This window comes from Podarcis liolepis, assembly GCF_965112155.1.
Source record: "Podarcis liolepis genome assembly, chromosome: 1".
Classification (NCBI taxonomy): domain Eukaryota; kingdom Metazoa; phylum Chordata; class Lepidosauria; order Squamata; family Lacertidae; genus Podarcis; species Podarcis liolepis.
In genome coordinates this window covers 49,841,620-49,856,215 of record NC_139554.1, presented here as the reverse complement: position 1 = coordinate 49,856,215, position 14,596 = coordinate 49,841,620, and the positions used below count along the sequence as shown (strand labels likewise).

The following is a 14,596-nucleotide window of genomic DNA, read 5'->3' as shown; positions in this document are numbered from 1 at the left end:
TAGAGGGTTGTCATATAAGCCACTGTCTCTCGCAGCATGCCACCATCACATCGGCAAGATGGATTATTAATAATGGGTGACATCATGCTAAGAGATTGTTGCAAGCCACCCTCAGCCTCAGCTCTCCTCCCTCCACAACCCATGCTAGGAAATCTGCTAAGATTCTGCACACACATAGCATAAGAAATCCACAAAAACCCTAACAAACATACTGATTTAATCCCTCATCTGCACTTAGGGTTGCTCACAAGCCTTTTCCAATTCTCCTCAAATAGGTCTTGCATTAAAAATGCCATTCCCTTCTCTCTACATTCTGGTTTTCTTCTTGTTGTTTTGATAGGAACACAAAATGCAACAGTATATTAATAAAAAATGATGCTAACTACAGCATGCATTACTGGGTTAAAAACTGCTTTTAATGTTTGTGGGCGGTGGTGATGGGAGAGAGAACTGTGTTAAGGTGATTTGAAAATACTGAGTCGTTGGCTGATACAACTTTATTGATTCCAGTATAAACAGTTTTACCGAATGTATAAATATACTGAAGACAACATAATTGCAGACAGATAACTGCTTCTGCTTGTGTAACATCACAATACTATGGCAAACGAATAAAACAAAAGAAACATCCCCCCAACAAACACGTTCCCCCACCCTGGCCCAAGAGGCTTTCCCTTTGTAGTCCCATGCAGCAACTGGATTTTCTGCAGGAGCAGAACAGAGTGGCTCTCAAGCCAAATAAATCCAATACTCTGGGCAGAATCCCAAGCACACTGTGGCAGACACAAACACATTGCTGAAGGACAGGTGGAGACATCACAGAGCTGAACATTCTAAGGCAAAAGAAGCTTGAATTTGATAAGTCAGGTGAGCTCATCAAAGGATCCTATTTTATATTACGGATATCATATTCATTTCCCAAAGTATATACAGGGAACTGTTGCTAGGCATCCAATACATGCCATGAGGAAGTAACTTATAGCGGTACTTGGGAAATGGCTGGTACCTCTCCATAGCTGCATCATCCAAGTAGTGTGTTGTCATGATAATTTTGTTTCCCACAAGGAATGAATAAAAACAAGGTGTGTGGTACGAGTGTCAGAACTGGACCTGGTAGAAACTACCAGAAGCAGCAGAACATGAGAATGAGAGGACTGGGATCGTAGGAAGACATGCTAACCAATTCCCTTCAAAGAACAGAGGTGACATATTGGTTGTGATGACTGGTTTTGAGGAAAGAGATGTCAGAGAACTCCAGGTAGACATCCACAACTCAGATGTGTGGAACATCAGGGAGCAGAGAACTAGGTCCACATGTTGCATCCAGTCTGCAGGAGACCCTCTTCCTACCCATTGGTTCCCCATCTCCATACCATGAGCCTAAAATGTTCCAGCTATTTGACACTTTTCGAATGAGCTCTCTTAAATCATGGATTCAGTGGATCACACAAATCCTGGTTTAACAGATGAGCGCCGGCAATTGGGGCAACCACGTGTCCCATTGGTCTGAAGGCACCTGCAGTGAAAAAGAAGAACACCTTAAGCTGGAGTGTAGAGGAGGTCCTAACTTAAATAACTAGTCCTTAGGGAGGAATAGGACCTGATAATTACTAATTACCTATACTCATAATTGAATCATTGGAAAGAACCACAAGCACCATCTAGTTCAAACCTCTGAAATGCAGGAATTTTTAGCCCAGCATGGGGCTCAAACCCACCACCCTGGGAATAAGAGTCTCATGGTCTACCAACTGAGCTATCTCAGTACAGTATTTAAGATACAGGAATAAGGCACATAACGGTACCATTAAAAAAACACTGCCACACAAATCAATATTCAGAGTAGTCTCATTGAAATTAAAGGACATAAGCCCACTGATCTCAATGTATCGACTCAGAGTCTAACTTAGTCACTCACTGTTTTCCAAATCTGTTACAGGGATGCTTTCTTTTTCATTGAAGAAAACTAAGCAACTCATTTGCTGCAATTTGTGGGTTTTATCCACTCACATTAACCATTAGTCATGGCTATGCTACCAACCTGTTCACATTCTCTTTTTTGTTTGTTAATATTTGATGTGCTATTTACTACATGCTAAAGTTAGCCTTGCCAGATTATGGATGCCAAGATTTCTCATCCATGAGGTCATTTGCTGTTTTCTTTTTGATGCTGGCCTCCAGGACCTCTTTGTTTACAATCAGACTTCCAAACCACTCCTGAACTCCCCTAGTTTCATTCCATGGTTCTGCAAAGCATGGAGTTGCTCCATTCACTCGCTCTCCCCACTTGCCTGTTGCATTTCCCACCATGTAAGGCAGGATTTAGTAACTCACAGCGACAGATTACCCCTTCAACTCCTTTTTTAATGCACAGCATATGCTAAATTTGGACAACATTTTGGAATAGATGACCTTCAACTACTTCCTGATTTTATTATTCTAATTGCTCATTTTGGAGTAGACATCAAACACAATCCATCCTTTCTTCCATTTCCTATTCCAATTCCCCACATTTCGCGACTTGTTTGTGGTGCAATATGACCTAGTTCCTACTGGGTCATAAACTTCAATATACCTCCCTACCAACTTCACTACAAAACAAGAGTTGTGTCATTAACAGCAGACCTTCATTAGTTAATAAAGAATTCATTCATTCACCAACACCGCCCAGTCAATTCAGCTCTATCACTTATGATCTGATGCATCCCTTTCTGTTACTTACTTTATATGGAAGACATGGGAGCAGGGCAAAGCTTGGAGCTGGTGGTTCTTGTCTCCAATGGATTCGCCACACATGCCACAGTAAAGCTCCATTTCTTCCACACATTCGTGAAACTTCACCACATGGTTGCGAAGCTCCCGCTGCTGTCCCTTTGTGCGGTAGATGCCTTCACACAGGCAGTGAACCTTCAGCAGGCCAAGCTGTGTGGAGATGGGGAAAGAGGGAAAGGGCATCACAGAGGACTAGACTGGCTTTCTGCGGATCCAGCCATTTGAATCCTTAATCAACGAGAAAACTTTCTCTTTTACAACTTTCTGACACCTTTATCACCTCCTGTGTCTCCCCTTGTGCTCCTCCTTGTCCTCTACCATCTGCCAGGTTAGTCTTCTCTCACCTAGAACTCTTGTTTTTGTAAGGTGAAAATCTTACAACATACATATTAATCAAGCTTGATGAAAATGTCCCTCTTTTCAGGTTCAGTGGACAATTTCCCACATTAACCATACTCTGAGGAGACCCAATGAAGTTTATGGACATTTACAATGATTGCCTCTCCTAAACCATCTGTAAAATGAGAGAGGTTTTTTTCTCCTCAGTGTAGTAGCTATCATGCTAACTCCATTTTCCTGAAAGTTATAAAAAGCTAGGAATAGCTCTTTTCTTCCTTTTCTATTAAGATGGCCTCCCTCCACCAAGGGCGCAGCTTACATTATCAATTTACACTAAAGTGTTCTCCTGAAGAATCCTGGGAATTGTATTATGGTGAGGTGTTGTAGTTTCTGTTAGGAATTCCTATTCCTGCTCCCTCAAAAGGACCCAGGTGAAAGGAATTGACTGTTAACCAATTACAAGTCTATAGTTTTCCATCAATGCCAGGGCTTTCATCAGTCACCACTGCCTTTTTAAAGTGTCTTCTTATGGTGATATTGTGCATTCATTTTCACTAGGGAGCTGCCTTGGAGGCCTGTTAAGCAGAAAGCTGGATTCAACTTTTTATATCCTTTCTTATTTAGAGTAGACCCATCAAAGTCAATGGTCATTGATTTCAGCAAGTCTCCTCAGAATATGACTTAGATGGACACAACTCAAATATTTTAAATAAATAGAGCAGATTACCTCATAATTGGCACAAGGAATTGGCAATGAGAGGACTTACCTTGTTTCCTAGTCCCTCTGCCAGCTCATAAGCCTTCTCGATACTTTCTAGTGCCTGTGGGAAATGAAACAAGCTCACTATGCTGCATATTACTGTAGATGAGACAGAAATAAATCCATTTTATGCAGCTTTCATGTTGCATGCCGAAACACACCTCAGGTAAAAAGGCTATGGCTTTAGCTTGATTTTTTTTTTTAATTATTACAATCTATTGTGTGCATTTCTGTAAGAGCGCCTATATCTACTCATGTTGGATAGCTCACTGAAAACTTCAACTCAACCGTGCAGTGGCAGTGAGAAAGCCTAGTTCCACCCTAGAGATTATTAGAGAAGGAACAGAAACTAAGATGGTCAATTTGGTAAGGCCTTTTGTGGAAATCTACGGTGCAGCTACATGGTCCTGCTTGCCACATCTGATTTATCGCTGTTGGCATCTATCTGTCTCAAGGGACAATGGAATACGTCTCCAGGGACGAACTCAAACCGCTGGAGAATCACAGCGCCCACAGTGGCTGCAGAAACTGGTAACTTATAACTGCTGCCTCCCACGTTGGAGAGCTGCAGATTTCCCATCTACCCCTGCCATGAAGGAATCCTTAGTCATACTCTCTGTGAATGGTCCGTGAACATATCTGAGCAGGAAGGCATTGTCTCTGTCTCTTCATGCTCACTAACCCTGAAAGAAAAACCACCGTACTGTATCTATTATGGGAACAGGTAATCTTAATGTTTCACGGTTATCTCCAGATTGCCCTTATTATGAACTTTTGAATTTCCCCAGCCACAAACCAAGGATCTTTGGTCGGAACTGGATGTTACACTTTCCTATAAAATGAGCATAGAACTGAAGAAATAAAGTGCCATGGTGATAAGCATCAATCCCCCTCTGCTCCCCATTTGCTACCTTGGTGTCTTAGGCTACTTCTTAATTCATGTAATAAAAATCAGGCCACAGGAACATTGGATTGGTACAGGCTAGCCTTACCAGTACAAATAATATTTAAGGTGGTAACTGTGAGGGCCAAGTTGTTGGGATTTAGGGGAAAGAACTGAAACGGAAGAGATCAAAGGGGAATCAAGTGTCATCTATTCAGCTTTTCAGTTTAGCCTATCACTGACCTTGTCCGGTTCCTTCTGAATCACCCAGCACTTGGCCACGCCCAGCAGCACCTGGATCTGTCCCAGACGGTTCCCAATCTCGGTCATGATGCTCATTGAGGAATCGTAACGGGGGAATGCTGTCTGGGGTATAAGAGAGGTCAATCACTCTCCAAGCCTTATAACTTCATCTTCAGGCTGCTTTTGCCTGTTTCATACCTGCAGGAGCATGCAGAGCTTGTCTGAGGCCCAGGACAGGAGTCTTGTTAGAATAAAGTCATAAACTCAAACAAAAAAGCAGTAGGTCTCTGGCAAGGCACCTCAGCTGGCTTAGTCGTGGGCAAGTGTACCTGGCTGCCCCCCATCCCACTCCGCATGGGCCTGCATACCTGTATATCTGCACGGCTGCGGTGGATATCAGCAAAGCAAAGCAGGCATTGTGCCTGCAAAGGACGATCTCCATGCTGAAGGGCAATCTTCATTGACTCCTAGCAAGAAAATGTCACAGAATCAGAATTTAAACCTTGTCAACCACACCATAGATCCAGTTTGCTCTAAGAATTTTGCATCTACTTGGGGGTGAGGGTGTTCATATATTGTATATTGGTCTTGTGCCCCACTTGCACTGGAGAGCCCTCACCCATGTTATCTGCTGGCAATAAGAGAAAGCAGGATGAGCTACAGGGCATATATTGCAATAGATGCCTTTATCTATGTGGGAATATACTTTGCACTATGTCAGACCTTCTATTTCTCTATCTAGCGCAATACTGTCCACTTTGATTGGCAGAATCTCTCTAGGGTCTATATGACCTTTTAACTTGAGATGCCAGGGAGTGAACTTAGGATCCTTTGCTCACAAAGCAGGTCTGTTGCCACAGAATTACGGTCCATCCCTTGCTGACCTGCAGAGACCTCTCATTCTCTTTTTTTTAGCGCCTTGCCACCTTGTACCTCACAGCATTCCATTGCGTCGGCCAAGCGCCCCAACTTCCGATAGGCCACAGCCATGTAGTACTGACTCATCGCGCGGTACTTTAGACTCCAGCCCTTTCCATAATCATTCACCAGCTCCGCAGCCTTGCATGGAAAGAACAGGGCTTTCTCATAGTCCTTAAAAAGATAAGAGACAAAAGCAGGGACAGAGGTGGGCGGGAGAGAAGCATGAGACCCTTAAGACCGCTTGCGGAGCAGCAAAGAGCCTGTCAAGGTAATAATGGGAGCACCTATCTCCAGTTCTGCAAGCAGGCTGAAATCTAGTCCCTAATCAGTCAGGCTGTAAGGTGCATGCATTGTATGGTATGTACAGCAGACATGCCTATTTCTGACCAATCTCTTAATTCCACAACCTCTCATAAATTAGAAGATAAAACTTAGCAGATTTACAAACTCACCTATTTTCAGTAACTTAGGGAAACCCACCTACTCTGCACACTGCTGTTGCTCTTCAAAGGTACTTGCATCTCATTGTACATATTTTAGTGAGCACCAATTTGGGGAAAGGGTTTGAGTCTTTTACAAATCCCCAAGTTTAAAGTGAGAATGCATTAAAAACAAGTGTTGCCAATGTTACACCCAGGGTCAGGGGGGCTATTGCCCCAGAATAGGAATATGCTTGTTTTCCCCAGAATTGGAAGAATTTCCTTCTCAGAAAAGTAAAGCATATGGGGGGAAACCTGCCAAACCCTCTCCAATGGAAAACACTGGTACTAGCAGTGCTTCCCCCCCTGGGGGTGCTCAAAGGTACGCAGTACCAGCACCTTTTTCCCCCTAGAAGAAAAGCACTTATTAAAAGTGTGGCACTTACTCTAACAACTTTATGGCGAGTACCTTTTCTTCTAGAAGAAAAGTACTAGTACTTTGGGATTCATTCACACAAGTGAAGCAGTAGTTTATTGAGTTATTTGATAAAACATTGTCCATGTTGATGGGCACTGCATTCACTTTCTCAGAAAATTCTGTATGTGACAACTAATCAGACACAACCACACCACATGACCAAAAGCTGCTATAACTGCAGTTATTACAGTGGTACCTCAGGTTACATATGCTTCAGGTTACAGACTCCGCTAACCCAGAAATATTACCTCGGGTTAAGAACTTTGCTTCGGGATGAGAACAGAAATTGTGCTCTGGCGGCGCGGCGGCAGTGGGAGGCCCCATTAGCTAAAGTGGTGCTTCAGGTTAAGTACGGACCTCCAGAACAAATTAAGTACTTAACCCGAGGTACCACTGTATAAATGTTATGGTCCCCCTTAAGCACATTTACCTTGTGCACAATCAGCTTTATTTGCTTGGCAAATAAATAAGAAAGGGGGCAGCTGTCCGGGCGAAAAGACTTTGGCAATCACTCGCCAGTGCACCAAATGTGTTTTGATTTTGGTTTAGACGTGATTGCTGGAATGTAACCCCTTCGTAATTTGCAGGCTTCCTATACCAAAACTGTAATATATGGAGCAGCCTCAAAGTCAAGCCCTTCTTTAAGGACTGCCAACTTGGCACTGCCACCTTTGCTAACTAGGCAATCAGTGCCCTTCTCCTGTTATTGTTGGCAAGGGTTGTCAGGATCTTTTCAGCCTGCATGATGGCTCCCCACACTCATTGTGGGGCAGCCTAAGAGGGGGCAAAGGTATTTGCCTGTCACCAGGATATTTTTCCCAACCTCATCCCACACATTACATGACCAAACCACAGTCTGGACAGGCCCATGGACATTTGTCCGCATGCCTCAAATTCCTTCTGCTCCTGTCATATGGTCCAGCCTCTTAACTGCAGTCCCTCTCCACCTCCTGCCTGAGCAGTACCCACCTTGAGGTGTGTGTAGAAATTCCCTAAGCTGCAGCAGACCCGGCACTCCAGCATCTTGTCGTCATTGTTGTGGGCGTAGCGCAGGGCTTTCTCGAAACACTCCAGAGCCTTCTGGAAGATGCTGAGGCCGAGGTAGGCATTGCCCATGCTGAGGCTGACTTGGCCATTGAGCTGCAGGCTCACTGTGGTGCCTTGCATGTTCAGGCAGGTCTTGCAGTAGGAGATGGTTTTTTGGAATTCACAGAGCTTCTCATTGCTCCGAGCCAGATTCAGGTAGCTCTCTGTAAGGTAGTCCGGATCCTCCAGCTCCCGGGCTGTGTCAATCTGCACAACTGCAAACTTCCAGCAGAGAACAGAACATTTAAGGAACACCATCTCTGTTGCTAGAAAAGATACCGCTGATGCATTCAGGTGCATGATGCACTGAGGAGCTTGGAGTTAAGAATACAGAGGTATGATACACTGGGTGAATTAAGGCCAGAGGTGGTGGTTTAAGCAGATGCGGGAGACCTTCATGACAAAGAAGCCTCAATAGTAGGTATAAGGAGGAGAAGCCAATGGTCACAGGAGGAGACAGAAGGTGAGAGAGGGAGGAATTTAAACCTCTTTCATTAGAGGTTTTTAAGCAGAGCTTGGATGGCCATCTGTCATGGATGCTTTACTTGAGATTCCTGCATTGCATGGGGAACCTTCCAACTGTATGATTCTATCATTTTATGAATCTCAATGGGCATCGTAATTAATCCCCATTCCTCACAGCTATACTACTGTAAACTCCAATGATTCCATTCAGTCTATTGCTAGCTAAGGTCAGTTTTCTTCCTACTCAATTATCCTTACCAGAGTTTCTGTGTGAGGGAATTTCAGGAAAGATATCTTTCAGTAAAATTCGAGAGTCCTTACCCATATCCTACCCTGTCTTTTTATATTTCAGTTCTGGCATTTTCAGAAAGATGGCAGCAGTATGAGAATGGACTGAATTGCTCCCTAAATAATTTGTTTTGGCTTATTTTCAACTACATGAAATATTGAACAGCTTTAACGAAACTAATTTTCTCAAATAATTAAATAGCTGTGCAGGTCCCACTCTCAACCACTAAACACTGTGATATCCGATCACTCTCATGCCTCCCTGGCTCACTCTTCCCATTGCACTGCAGTCTGCTGCTTTTTGGCTTGAAAAACTAATCGTTTTCATGGCTACTATGTCTGCTTTCTGGTTTAACCCTATTATTTGAGTGGAGGTTAGCGGGGATAAAGGACTAATTGCTGAAGAAAACTGTTACATGTGGGGAAGCTAAGAGGGCAGAGGGCGCTACCAGCAAATTCAGTGGTATAACTAAAGCTGATTTAGAGATCTGGTGAAACAAAGGTGCTTCCCCAAAAGGTTGGACTTTTTGCGGCAAGAAAAGTGACTAGAAACATGGGATGCAGTAACATCTCACCTCCCCACAAGCAAAGAAGAAACAATGCTCATTAAATAGCCAACATGGCCTCATCTCCTTTGCAAAGAAATCAGGATGAATGCTCAATAAGCAGGTAATCTGGAAGCACGCTGGGCGAAGAAAGGGCTTTCTTGTATAAGAAACAAGTGAGTCAGAAATGGTAGGATATTGCTGCCTTGATTTTTTAAATTAAGCTGGTCAAAACCCAAATGCAATATAATTAAGTAAAACAAACCACTCCCAGCTCTTTTTCTCTCTCTGCTGCGTCTCCTTAGCGTGGGCTGCTTCCCTTCCATAGCGAAAAGCGCGTCCTGGGTAAAGCAGTCCTAACAACTCTTTCCATTAACTTGCTTCCCTTCTGTGTATCATTAAGAAAGGGATTAATTGCAGCCAGGATGCTGATCCCTGGAATTGCACCCTAGACCAGCCCCTCTTCAACTCACATAGCTTTTGTCATCCAGAACTTTTGCCTGTGGTCTCTCCTTTAGTGTTAAGCAGGTGCAACTATGTCCTTTCCCAGCTAATTAAAACCAGCTCCCATGCTAGATTTGAGGCAAAGAATTAAGCGCCATCTTGATGAACAGAAGTGCTTGGCAAGGCTTTCCATTTATAAATTGTTTATTCCAGAAGGTTCTCCAAACTTAGGTCCAGGTCTCTTAATTTAGACTCTGAAGTATTCAAGGCAAGGTATCTGTATCATTTCCAGCATCTTGATGAAGCACACGTTAGAGATGAAGTCATCTTAGCTAAATTAAATGTTTCACAGGTTATCGTCCCTGTTTATTATTTTAAGACTTAATATTAGATATAAGCCAATGCTGTCCATGCATGTTTGTGCATGCCCTCGCGCACTCATCTCTCTCTCTCTCTCTCTGTGTGTACTGAACTCATGCACTCATACAACTAGACTTCACCTTCTTTGCTCTTCTCACCTTCAGAATCTGCTCTAAAGAGTTGGTAGACCCTCCAGAGCAGATTTTGGGGGTATAACAGGGGTGGGGAGATTGGAGGGAAGGGAAGTCTCCTTGCTCAAGTGCAAGCCTGCTCACACAACATTGGATTCTACTGTGTCATTTCAAGCCTGCTGTCTCATTTGTTTTTCTATGGTTTAAACCTGTATTTCCCAGACTTGGGGCTCCATCATTCCTGACCTTGCTAGCTAGGGATGATGGAAGTTGTAGTCCAACAACAGATGGAGACCCAAATTTGGGAAACCCTGACTTTAAACTTTTAAAAGCTCCTGTCAATATTTTGGTCAATTTGGAACCTCTCCTGCTCTCCATTTATCTGCAAAGCCTCCATTGCCTTGTTCCTGCCTATTCCTCTGCACTGATCTCCAAACATGTACCTTCTTGTGACCTTCACTCATCCATTCCTACAACCCTCAGCCATCCAAAGGGTGCCTGCTCCTTGAAATGCCTTCCCCCTTTCCCCCTTGCTGTCCTGGAATGCCCTCCCAGAACACTTAAGAATATAAGAAAAGCCCTCCTTTGCAAACTGGAATGCTCCTGGCCACTGTGTATGGGTTTGAGCATCATTAAGCACCTCCTCATCCAATGCATCTGTTCTTACCTAAGAAGCACCTGGCTGTGAGCTCTTCAAGATGGATTGCATCACTCTGAGGCCTGCACAGAGATTAATGCACTTGCTTTGTGGAAGATGTAACAAGATTAAACACGAAACACCAAACTGAGGAAATGACATTAAGCAACTGTTGGGGTGGCTAATTGTTGTTCTTCTGCAGCCCCTCTTTTAAGTTTGTGTGCATACCTATTTGGACTGTGAGCTCTCTGGGGCAGGGCTGTATCCACCTGCCCATGTTTCAGACTTTAGTGTTAGGTTCTATAGAATCTCTTGTGTGGCTATCACTTGGTCTTGGGGCTCAGTGAACCCTCAAATGAAACCCTTGCAAATGCTACTAGTACATGCTGCACTAGCAAGAAATTAGGTTCCCAAGTATTTTACTGAAGGGACCACTAGTGGAGCTGAGTCTCTGTTGAAGGTACACTGGCCAGCACCCAACCCACGATATACAGATAATCCTCCCACAACTGTCTACACTGCACTTTTCCTACAAGTGCCTTAAAATAAGGGTGACTTAACCTTTGGCCCTCCAAATGTTGCTGAACTACACTGTAGTCATAAGAGACGTAAGTGCAGGGCAAGTGGCTGTGGCTTGGCTGAAACTGCCCCATAGGCCAAAGGGGGAGGCCTGGGGGCTGGGTGTTCCCTGCCACTGAACTACAGCCCCCACATATCAGCTACACTGGCTGGGGCTGATGAGATATGGAGGGCTCACAGATTCACCACCCCTGCCTTCAAAAGAACTAGTGTCATGTAGTGGCCAATAAGAACAGAGATTCTGGAAGATCTGAATTCCAGTCTCGTCTCGTTTGATGGCCTTTTGCAAAGCACTTACAACCCAGTGGTTACTAGCCATGATGGTTGTATAGCTTTCCTCCAGGATCAGAGGCAGCACGTCTCTGAATACTAATTGCTGGGGAACAACAACAGGAACATCTAATTGGCCACTGTGGGAAAGGGGATGCTGGACTAGATAGCTCTTTGGTCTGATCTATAAGGGCTCATCTTTTGTTTACCCCTCACCCCCTGGTTAGGTCATCACAAGAAGGTATGCAGGGTGCTTTGAACATTTAGGGGAAGTTCTGGCAACCCTGACGAAGCACCATTGGGGAGTCACTGCCTTACTGGCATCAGACCATAAATGCTAGTAAAATGATAACAAGAAAGGAGTGTCTGGCTATTGTTGCTGATTTATTTAATTTGTATAACCCCCTTCTTCTGAAGATTGCATAATATGACAGATGAGTCATTGAAATCAAAGGATAGCCTCAGGGCATTGCCTCCTGAACAGTTATGCACACTTTCACACGCAAATAATGCTTTGCAAAACTGAACAATCTTCTACAATAACACAACATGCTTTGGCTAGCACAATTACGTTCCTGGGAATTAAACATCAAAGACGGACAATCTAAGAATTTCTGGGGATGGAGAACTGGGAGCAGAGATGCAGGATGGCAATTTACAAATATAAGCAATTTACAGGACCTTTCAAGAGCAATTCTACCAAATCCAGGCTCACTGTATTTGCAGTTTGTCTGCTGAACTGCTCCCCAAAGCCTGCTTGCCCACCACAGCTCCCGCCCCCTTTTTAGTGAGAGAAAAGAGCAGGCAATCAGCGTGAAATCTGCTTTACCTTTAGCATGTCTTTGTACCTGCCCATCTCTGAGTGAGCGGTGATGAGGCAACCCAGGACTCGAAACCTGCCAGCAGCATCCGTGCTCTTTTCCAAAACTTTCAACCAAACTTGCAGGGCCTTTTCTGTCTGGTTGGACTGGTAAAGTTGGAGTCCTTTTTCTATCTGCTGCTTTGTCTGGTCCTGACCCATCTCCTTTGTGCTCAAGAGCGTCATATACTAACCTGCCAGGACAGCAGACACACCGTGAAACACAATAAAGTTGGTGCTAAAACTGGAAGGCAGATTTTACCATTCGGAAGCTCTGGACCACAGGAACCTCGGACGATTCAGATGAAGGAATGTCAGCAGGAGATGGCAAGTGTGGCCACCAAGGTCTTAGGGCAACCATCCTAATATTCTAGGCTAGCATCTTGGATGCTGCTGTCCTGCTAGAACTTCCTAAAATCCAAATCAATGAACAAAAGAGGCGGAAGACAAAAAAAAAACCACTGCAAGAAAAGAAGAGAAAAATCTCAAGTGGCTGGAGTGAAATTCAATCGGAATGGCCACTCCTGTGCCCCTCCCCTCCATTGGTGACAGCTGTGCCCGCCAATCCTGGTCACATGACTTCACAGGAATGCCAGTCTTGGTAACTCCCAAGGTCAGAAAGCAAGCCAGAGGCAGCCGCTGTCCTTCCCTCTACGTTGCTTTTATAAATATACCAGAGAAGGCATCCTTTGCTGCTGCGGTAGAGCAAATCAAGGCTTTCATCCATTTCCATTCTAGCATTAAACAGACTCTAAGAGCACTAAGGGTTTATGAGTAGCCTAACCGTGAGATGAGATGTGTGGTGCTTGTTAAGCACAATGGCCAAGAACGCTGCCAAACACACATCCAAACACACATCTTGGAAACCTGAGTATTAAATGCAGAAGGATTTAACACCGAGGATCATTTCGCACATTAAACAGCAGCAAACCTCAGATTGCCACATAACATACATTCCTAAGAGGGCTGTTGACAGTCACAGCTCCCTAATGAGTGAACGTCTCTGCTATGTGTATTTGTGGCACTCATCCTCTTAATATTTAGGAACACACTTTATCTTAGATGTACATTTTAAAGTGTAACATTTGAAGTGGCTCTGAAACATTATTTGCCAGCTATGAACTTAGGTAACTGGGACCTTTTTCATGCAAGTGTAAAGCTGAGCTTAGGGAACTTGGCACCAATCCTCACATTGTATTTCAGTATTCTCCGGTCCATACTTGTATGAAAGCATGTGTTTTGTAATGCGGAAACTGCTGGTTGGCCCAGTGCACACTGAAGAGTCAGTTCCTGTTATCAGCCTCTCAATGAATGCATTCATGGGGGGAACCCTACATTACAAAAACTATTTTATATAAGTACAGATACGCACGTGACAAAAATAGCTATGACTGGTACTCAGCATGACAGATTGTGGCACATCCATATTTTACTGAAGGTGGCATATTAGTGTACAAATTAATACAAATGAGATATATTCATGGAGCCTAAGGCTGTCAGTGGTTACAAGTTATAGTGGCTATGACTATCATATCTGAGGCAGTATGCCTCTTAATACCAGTTGCTTGCAATTATGAGTGAGGGGGCACTATTGTGCTCAAGTCCTGACTGTGGGCTTCCCAAAGGCATCTGGCTGGTCACTGTGAGAAAAGGGATGCTGGACTAGATGGGCCTTTGGTCTGATCTAATAGTCCTGTGAGCAAAATCCTGGAATTCTTGGACTCTAGTGGTTGACTAGTTACTAGGTGAATTAGGGCCACATGCATAGTGGTAGAAAATTCTTAGTAGCATGTTCACAAGAGAGAACTATACTAATAGGTCTAGAAGAAACCAGAAGAAAAAGACACAAGTTTCTCCATCTCTCACAGCACAGCTTCATTAATGAAAATGGCTGAACTGTGAAGGCCAGCTTTTTCAGTAGGTGGTGCTATGTACATGCAGAACTCTTTACCGTAGTGCAGGGGTGGCAAACTCTTAGCCTATAGGCCAGATAGCCTCTCCAAAATCTTTTTGTGGCCTCCAATGTGCTTTTTTTAGTGGATTAGGAGAGCTGGGGGAAAAAATCACATCAGGCAACCAATGTGCCCCTTTGACCTCTGACAACTGTTTGCTTGTAG

General features: G+C 44.0%; 1 protein-coding gene across 3 annotated transcripts; it reads right to left on the bottom strand.

Moving 5' to 3' along the window:
- Window positions 1-482: 482 nt before the first annotated feature.
- Window positions 483-12,665, bottom strand: RAPSN (receptor associated protein of the synapse; the record flags this gene model as incomplete). 3 transcript variants are annotated; one of them, XM_083461240.1, is made up of 8 exons in its annotated part: window positions 483-1,516; window positions 2,723-2,922; window positions 3,879-3,932; window positions 4,998-5,120; window positions 5,366-5,464; window positions 5,931-6,089; window positions 7,785-8,159; window positions 12,450-12,665. In XM_083461240.1, 8 exons carry the CDS (start codon window positions 12,663-12,665, stop codon window positions 1,444-1,446), a joined length of 1,299 nt encoding a protein of 432 aa, XP_083317366.1. In that variant the 3' UTR covers window positions 483-1,443. The 3 variants fall into 3 exon arrangements, with proteins under 3 accessions (XP_083317366.1, XP_083317364.1, XP_083317365.1); XM_083461238.1 differs by having other exon boundaries at window positions 7,785-8,123; XM_083461239.1 differs by lacking the exon at window positions 12,450-12,665 and adding an exon at window positions 10,082-10,854 and having other exon boundaries at window positions 7,785-10,005.
- Window positions 12,666-14,596: the final 1,931 nt, after the last annotated feature.